Raw genomic sequence first — 9,103 nt, 5'->3', positions numbered from 1 at the left:
TCCCAGTTACAGACAACTGTGCAATCTGGTAGATTAAATGACATATCTAGAATTTAGGTTTTAATTTTATGAACTACCTTATGGACAGCTAAATACCAATATACAGTAATATCAACAGCAGACATCTGAGAACCTAATGATGCAAATGGTTAAATCTTTACCTGTGCATCAAATGTGGACTATTTTCAGAGAAATGCAAGCCTACAGCTTTGCTCTCTGGATGCTCTCTCCCTTAAACAAAAATGATGATGAAACTTGGAGTACAGGCACCATACGTATTTTATTGACACAGATTTCTTCAGTTTTTAATCTATTAATTCAGCTGACAACAGTGTAGTAATTTGAAAAAAGTTCTTCTCCTTGCTTGATGTCTCTGAGAGTGACAAGAACTACACACCTCAAGTGGCTGCAAAAGAAGAAGCAAAACATGTGAAAGTGAACAGTTTTATTTTCCTTCGAACTGTTTTCAGTTCTTCATTTCAAGAAGCTAAACCAGTGGCCTCGTCCAGCTTAGTTTTAAGTAATATGCATAATGCAGGGTAGGGAACATGGGAAAACAACAATGGAATACAGACAGCAAATATAAGCAAAACCAATACAATTAAAAAACTCACAGCCTATGTGGGTATGCAAAAACTGTTTCCACTCAATTGTTCCACACAATCATTCAGAGATGAAAAGAATTAGTCAAGACTGCAAGAGACACACTTACTCAGACAGGAGCAGAAGCTACAGCAAAGTTCATGCAGCAGAAGCCACTTCTGTGGACACACCTGTCCACAGGTGCCAGCTGGCTAAAGCACCTCTCCTAAGGCCCACCACTATCCAGGAAGATGGCTTCTAACTGCACCACAGACTGCTGCCATCTGCAGAGATGGGTAAATTATCACGGAATCACTAGGTTGGAAAAGACCTTTAAGACCACTGAGTCCAACCCACGTACTAACACCTCAACTAAACGATGGCACAGACTGCCACATCCAGTCTTTATATATAAACACGTCCAGGGATTGTGACTCTACCACCTCCCTGGGCAGACAATTCCAGTATTTTATCACTCTTTCAGTGAAAAACGTTTTCCTAATATTCAACCCGTATTTCCCTTGGTGCAGTTTACAACTGTGTGCTCTGATTCTGTCAGTTGCTGCCTGGTGAAAAAGACCAACCCCCATCTGACTACAACCACCTTTCAGGGAGTTGTAGAGAGTGATAAGGTCACCTCTGAGTCTCCTTTTCTCCAGGTTAAACACTCCAGCTCCCTCAGTCAGCTGAGACCAGGGGCTGGCAGGCAATTTCTCAGAGAGAGATGTAGAAATCCACCCCTCTAAACCTCCTTTTAGTGAACGACCATGCCCTAAAACTGAAGAATGTGTTCTGGGAAGGAGAGCACATGCTTTGCATACTGATGAACCAGGAACTGGTAAACAGCAGCAACTCAAGTCTCCGCTATTCAAAATTTAGTGTGAGGCCATTTTGAAACATATGAAACAAGGCAAATAAGTACTGAGAACTGTTTTGTAAGACATGAAAAGATCTAAAAAACAGATAATCTACGCTGTCACCATGTTATACATCAGTATCAAAACAAGCACCTAGAAGCAGATGGGATCTTTTGCCTGGTGGCAGCACACTGGGAGAAATGATGATCAGAAGACCATATTTTCTCAGAAAGGTTCCAATCAAGAGCAAAATACCCTCTTCCTGAAGCAGTCCTATAGTTTATGTGCTTTCACACTTCAAGTACAGTATCCAGGTTTCCTGGGAATTTAGTCCTACTGCTTATTTTATTAGAACTTTTAAAATTATCTGCAGATTCCAAATGCATCTTTAACCTTCACTCAACCAATTCTAAGCAGAATCAGAAAATCTGTTTTTCCAATATGCACCACAACTTTCTCCAATGAAATTTCAGAGTACTTAAATAACACCACAATACACTACAAGTTCAGATACCTGCTCTAAAATGCTTATACATCCCTGAAATGAAGAGGATTATCTGAGAAATATTTCCAAGTATATTCTAATTTCTGAAAAAAGGTGGACTTCCAAGTCATAAACAGGATGTTATAATTTTACTAATTGTACTGTAACTGTAAGCCCTTGTATAGGCACAGTATTTAACTTGTCTCAATACAATTTTGGATTTCTTCTTGCAAATTCACCTGCTTATTTGTCATATAAGCAGAAGGCATGGAGAACACAGAGTAAGAAGCCTAAATCTGAATTATCTCAGAAGGGCTTTGGTCAAGGCTGAAGCAGATTTGAAAAAAATTTGCTGAAAAACCTCAGTACTGTAATACAAAGTACAACTACAGCTTTATGGGATTCAGAAGAATTGCACTATAGTGCAATACTGCTTGTAAAACTGTCTTCAGAGATATGCTGATTCCGTGTGTGAAAACGTGGGAAAAAGAATGAGGCATCTTGTAATTAAAATTAATCCTTTCAGAGAGGTAAGTCTCCCATTGCTCATGTTTGTGTAACTCATCTTTATATGATTTTTTATTTTTCAACCATATCTGTCTGTTCTTTACACATGCAGTATGCTTTGTATCACACAAATCTATGAGCTCTTTCATTTGCTGCCAACCTCTCTATGTCATGACTGTAGACGATGTTTGGAAGATATTGTTTCAATTCTACTGGAAAATGTCCAGGCACATCAAACTCTTGATAACACACGTTTGCTGTTTTTTCTAGGAATAAAAAAAAAAAAAAATAGATAGGGCTTAGAGATGTGCAAAAACATCAAATGTACTTCTACAGAAGAACCAGATGCTTCATCAAGCCTGAAAACCATTCCTCTGTTGGGAGGTATTCACTCCTCTGAAGGCCTATTTTGAATTACACAAGAGGTACACAATCAACTATAGGAGCTTTGCCCAGTTATCAACATGTCAATGAAGAGGCACATCTTGTTTAGTGCCAGGGGTAGTTTACAGCACTGATAAATGTTACAAATACACAGTGTCTGCTTTTACCATTAAAAAAGATTGGAAAATATTTTTGCCTGATGGCAAAACATGTCAGAAATACAGGCAGGGAGAAAATCAGCGCTCACATAGAACACGACCTGGAAGAAACAGTTACATGGAACAGCCCTGTATCTCTGTGTCGATCCTCATTTTGCTCTTCTAGCAACCTTTCTGAATGCTACTTGGAGGCAGAGAATCTTTAGTTTAATGCAGGCTATGAAAGCCACTTAGAAGCTGAATATTGTGTCAATTCAACTTTCTGTACAGTACAACTGTTCCCACAAGTTACTTAAGACCAACAGTGACACAGAATAAGTAGCTCCCTTCTTCATGTCCAATAAGTCAGATTACAACATCAGTTTCCTAGATTTTGTGCATAAATGTCAGGAAGTCTAAAAAAAGGTCTTACAGTTCAAAGTGAGCAGTGATAGAATCTTACTGTACATGTCACTGTGTGTAGTTTTCTCACAAAGCCTCCTAGAACAATACTGGGGAAGTTGATCTGCAGCTCTCTACTGTCTTAGTCTGGTGGTACTTTGCCACATATCCTTTCCCACCATCTCACTTTTGGGGTGTATGCCTTTCATTCTATATATTAGGAGGGAAACTGGAGCATCACTGAGAAAAGAAAAAGTATATTTGAAGTGCTGCTGCATGGAAGGATTCTAACACTCAATTGTGACAAAAAAAAACTATGAAAAGTTTTACTCCCAAAGTGCTTGTTTTAAATAGTACTATTGCCCCCCAAGATCAAATTCCTATTCTCTGTGTCACCTTCAAAATAATTTATATCCATAAAGCCAAACTCATACTTGGAAAATTTACCTGGCAACTTACCATGTGAGCAGTTGTTGACATACTGTCCCACTGCCAGTGGGTTTTGCAGGGTGGCTGTGAGCCAGCTCTCATCGCTCATTTGAAAAGGGCCAAGTTGATCTCTTCTGCTGCAAGACCTGAAATGCCCAACAGTATTAGTGTGGATCATGGCTTCTCCATCTAACAGGTGATCTTACTTCGTCTGGAGGAATGGCCACAGTCACTGCATAAACTTACAGCTGCCCAACCCACCTGAGGTAGAGGGCATGTGCATAGACCAGCAGCTCCCACTACTCTGTGGTGTCCTTCAGACTCTGGTGAAAGAATCTGCACAGAACTACCACACACTCTTCCACAAATCAACATCTAATGTTACCATTACAGAAATGCAAACACCTTTCACTCATCTCTTAAAATGCAAAGACTCATTACAATATTAGCTTTCAACCCATTCCAGAAATTAAAATCTGGTATTAGTGGGTATTGCTATTCAAGCTAGTTATTATTTTATATCAACCTCCTAGTTCTTTTCACATCATATTTAAACACAAATTGCAACAAACTATATTTTGAGGTAAATTAGCCAGTTAGCTGTGCCAGGGGAAGTTCAGACTGGACATTATGAAAAGATTCTTCACTGAAAGGGTGGCCAGTCACAGGGCTTCTCTGGGAAGCACCAAGTCTGTCACAGTTCAAGGAACGTGTGCGTGATGCTCTTAGTCACATGGTTCAGTTTTAGGTAGTCCTGCACAGACCAGGGACTTGGACTTAATGAAGCAAGTAAGTTAGAGTAACAGCTGAGAAACATTTCAATACTGTTACTCTACACCCTGCTCTAGTACAGATATCTTTTGTACAGGAAAGTCTTCTACATTAAAATGCATCTCACTGTGTGTTACAGATGACACAAGTACATAATGGATCACATGCAACATCTCTCAATCTTGTGCTGTTTGCTTTATGCAAAGGTGGATGACAATCAGGGTAAGAAACAGGGAACTAAGATGTGGTGTACCCCTGTTTTAAATCAGATGAGTGACAATCCTCTATTTCTTCTGCTTACCTGTACACTGATCTTGACAGTCCTTTATCATTCCCATCAATAAGGACACCATCAATGCACCTAAAAATAAAGGGATTGCCAAGGGACTGGAAAAAGATGGGCTCATGCTTTCTGTATACTGTACCTGTTGCAAGACAGATATTATTTCAGAAGAAAGTAAGTTAACTGTCAGAATGGGCTTTCAATCCCCTCCAGACAGAAACTCAAAGGAAAGACAGTGGGCAGGAGAGGAGTTCTGTCTCAATTAGTGACACTGACATCTGTAAACCTACCAGCTTTCAGACACAACTTTTTGGGATGTAAAGAATCCCCTCTCAACTAAATGAGCTGGTATATTCCAAAGAGAGAAGCCTCACAGGAAATCATAGAAGGCCTGAACCAAGTATCTTTAGGAGAGGTAGATAAAGCCTTACAGAGTGCTTCAGAGATGAAAACATCAGGTGATATCTGTTCAGGAAAGCACAGCTTAAGATACTATGCTATTTTATTACTACTGTGTCAGGACTCTGAAAAACACACACAGATTGAGCAAAGAATCTGAAACAACTACCTCCATTACCCCAGGGATTTTGTTTGGTCCAGGAGATGGAAAATGACAAATCAAGAACAAACTATTTCAGCAGACTGTTTCCCAAATCTGAGGAGAGGACTTAACCTGCCACGACTTCCAAGCACAGAAGTGCATCCAGGAAGTTGACTGGCTTGCCATTTTTCATGAAATTGTTCCCCTGCATCCCTGACACCCAGTATATCTTCACCCTATATCTTCACCACCTCTCTGCAGAAATCCTGCACTGCAATCTCACAAGGATCCAGGCAAAGGCCACAGGCAGGCTGCAGCCCCTGTACACAGGTCTCATGCCCAGCCCCATAGGTCATTACCCTGAGAAGGCATTTCAAGAGCCCATCCTCTTGTTTTGCCAGAAGAGTTGTTACAGGAGACTCTGAATGAACGTACGCTCACATCTAGCATGTGCTGAAATTTGAAGTGAATTGCAGAAGTGGCAGGCTCTCTCACTGTCACTCAACAACTACGCAGTTCACAGGTAATCAGTGCGTAAGCCAGAGACCACAGGGGATGATTCTGCTGGCAGATGAAACAGAAGCAAACCCAAAGCAACTCAACAGAACTGCTAGCTTGGCCATACTGATACAATTACAAACCCTTTTAAGTACTGTATGAAAATACAGTTCCAAGAAACAAGGAAGACAGAAGTGCTGATTTTTCCAAACACACTTCATAGAATTAAGTTTTGCTAAATTAAGGTTTTATTTTCATTCTCCATTTTGTACTTCTGTACTTTGAAGAAGCTCATGAAATTGTCTACTGACCTGTGTGGAGATCTCAAACCTAATTTTTCAAATCCTGGACCAAAATGAAAACCCCAAGGAATTAAACTGTTCTGTTCATCTACTTTTAAATTTCTCCTGTGCATTTACATTTAAAGAATCTGGAACAAGTTTTGGAGCTGCAGGAAAATCAGGCTTTAAGTACTAAATTTTTTTTATAAACAAAATTATCCTTCCCAATATTGTTTTTTGCATTTCCAAAATAACTCTATGTTGTTTATAAATATTCTCATGCAACCTAACGGATGATTTGAATGACAGGAAGAAAACCCATAGAATAAAAATTAGCGTAGATCTTTGGCATTTCATGATCAGATGGTCAGAAGTCCCATGTAACTGAGTCAAAAATAAGAACATTCCATTACCAGGATACATAGACACAACCGTCCCTTTCGGTACAAAACCTTTGGTAACAAAGACTCCAGTTCCAGCAGACACCAGCGAACTCCTGTCTCTGCTAACAGCGAACCCAAGTGTGTTAAACAAAACTTCCTCAGGACTAAACACGTGCTGACTCTGATGGTTACAAGAATTTACTTTCGACCGCTTCTGCTCCACAGTAAGTAATTCCAAATATTGACACTTGACTTCTGGAAGTAAGGCCAGAATCTCTGCTTGTCTACTGAAGTCGTTTATGAACAGAGCTTTGAATATTTTCAGTAGTGTTTCAAAGACATCTTCATCAGCAATAATTTTGTCTTGAGAGCTTTCAGGAACATATCGAAGAGTCCTGTAAAGAAAAAAAAAAATATTAAAATTAGAACCACATATTAACTTCTCTTCTAAATAGAGAGAAGCCATTTTGCAGCACCAGTAACTTTGATATGCTGTTGTTTTAGAAAACCCCAAGCTTTTTTCATGCTTGTTCAAGCTAAAGCAAATGTTCCTAAAACACTAAAAGATTGTCTAGTAAAAACCAGTATCTGTTCTACTAATCATCATCTCTGAGTATTTACCACAAGTAGGTTAAGCCCTACCGAGCTCTCAGTGAACAAGGCTCCAAAAAATAAAACAGAATTATCATAACGTTTATTAAAAAAACCAAATAGTTAATTACATTTTAAATGAGGTAAAATAAATATTGCATGGGCAAGGAAGGTTTTAACTTAGTTACTTATTTTAATTCTGTTACTTATAACCATGTCATAATAATTTAAATTCAAACACTAGTTTTACGACTAAAATAGGGCATACACGTCTTACTAACAAGAAATTATCTATGTATCTATCTATCTGTGTATCTATCCTTTAACGTTAAACACCATTTTAAGGTGTCTCACGAATAATTCCACGACAGCCGAGGGGCGACCAATGCTGAAGCACTTCTGAGTGGCAAACCCGAGTGAACTCCTGCGGCGCCGCAGACCATCCCGGCGAGGGGCAGCGGTGCGGGCCATGCCCGGGGCCATGCCCGGGGCCTCTCCGTGCGCCTCACCTGCGCTGGCGGCGGAGGTTGAGGGCGAGCCAGGGCACGAAGCGGTAGCGATAGGAGCGCCAGCGCCGCCGCAGCTCCCGCAGCATGGCGGCCGCCCCCCGAGGCCTCGCACCGCCCCTGCCCCGCCGCGCCCGCGCCGGCTACAACAGCCAATCCGCGCTCCGGACACACGCCGGCGCATTTGTGTCCTGAGCTGCCATTGGCCGCGAGGGCCGGCGGGCCGTGCCGAGGGTGAGGGGCCCGCACTGCCCAGAGCGGGAGAGCCGCGGGCGCCGGGAGCGGCGGCGCGCAGCTCCTGCGTGCACACCCACAGGCCAAAATACACAGTTCTGTCGGAACAATGTTACACTGCACCTTCTGCGTTGTACTGAACAATCCAAAAAGACAAGATCAGAGGAAAAGGTGGTTTAAAAATTATGTAGAAGCGGCCGCTTAAGACCACTCCTTACACTGTCAGATCCCCTCAAAAATCACCCAGCGCCTGCTTCTAGCGATGCTAAGGGCTGTTAGTGCCTCAGATGGTTACAGAACGAATTAGGTTGGAAAAGACCTCTCAGATCGAGTCTAACCCATGACCAAACACCACTGTATCACTGTTCAATCTGCGCTTAAACATCTCCAGGGACAGACTCCATCGCCCCCCTGGGCAGCCCATTCCAAAGTCTCACCATCCTCCCTGACAAGAAATTCCTCCTAATATCCAACCTGAACCTCCCGCACAGCAGCTTAAGGCCAAATCCTCACACCTTGTTTCCTGGGAGAAGAGGCCAGCTCGCACCTGGCTCCAATCTCCTTTGAAGCAGGTTACATCCAAACTTTTTTCTCCAGGCTGAGCCCCCCCCACCCCACCCGAGCTCCCTCACCTGCTCCTCGTGAGACTTGTCCTCCAGAGCTGTGATCCGTGTCATAAAAAGGGTGACTCACCTACAGACTTGAGTCTTGCTACACTTCCATCCACACTTTTAGCTAGTATGTGGCTGTGGTAACAAGCAGACACGTACTTTGTAGCATCATAAGCTACAAATTAAGTAGATTTAAACGTGCTTTCCACTGACTGATGTACATCAAGTAGCAGCATCGACGTACACAGATTGAAGGGATATACTACAAAGCACAAGCATTCTCAAACAGGGCCATAAGCCCTTTTGTTGCCACATTCTGCCATCACTTACCTCTAAGGTAATTAAAAAAAAATCTATTGAGGAAAACAATTGCTCAGCAATTGGTCTTCAGAAATTAGCAATGGCCTCCAAATAATTCTCTACAGACCACCACAGGTGTAAAGATAAGGGTACTGTTATCATTTTTGGTCACTTTGTCTTTTGGCTGCTCAGATACCCTAGTTTGACGAAACTTTTATCTTTGGATTGCTGCTCCTTATCTTCAGTTTTAGTTTAACACTGCCAATGAACTGGGAAAAGAAGAGCACGTATGCATGCACTTTATTCGGAAAGCAGTTTAAAA

General features: G+C 41.6%; 1 protein-coding gene across 9 annotated transcripts; it reads right to left on the bottom strand.

Moving 5' to 3' along the window:
* Positions 1 to 261: 261 nt before the first annotated feature.
* On the bottom strand, positions 262 to 7,835 carry SETD9 (SET domain containing 9). Of its 9 annotated transcripts, none has more exons than XR_003957139.4 (7): positions 7,485 to 7,631; positions 6,570 to 6,934; positions 4,855 to 4,978; positions 3,813 to 3,928; positions 2,591 to 2,696; positions 713 to 866; positions 262 to 406 (listed from the first exon to the last, which is right to left on the bottom strand). XR_003957139.4 is itself a non-coding variant. In XM_041711415.2 (7 exons), exons 1-6 carry the CDS (start codon positions 7,571 to 7,573, stop codon positions 809 to 811), a joined length of 858 nt encoding a protein of 285 aa, XP_041567349.2. In that variant the 5' UTR covers positions 7,574 to 7,631; the 3' UTR covers positions 262 to 406; positions 774 to 808. The 9 variants fall into 9 exon arrangements, 6 of the variants coding, with proteins under 6 accessions (XP_041567349.2, XP_072778674.1, XP_002187427.1 ...); XM_041711415.2 differs by having other exon boundaries at positions 774 to 866; XR_005978239.2 differs by lacking the exon at positions 2,591 to 2,696 and having other exon boundaries at positions 774 to 866; positions 7,485 to 7,632.
* Between the last annotated feature and the right edge of the window lie 1,268 nt (positions 7,836 to 9,103).

This window comes from Taeniopygia guttata, chromosome Z (genome assembly GCF_048771995.1).
Source record: "Taeniopygia guttata chromosome Z, bTaeGut7.mat, whole genome shotgun sequence".
Classification (NCBI taxonomy): Eukaryota; Metazoa; Chordata; class Aves; order Passeriformes; family Estrildidae; genus Taeniopygia; species Taeniopygia guttata.
Note: the sequence above shows the minus strand (reverse complement) of the source record. Positions and strands in the feature narration are given on the sequence as shown.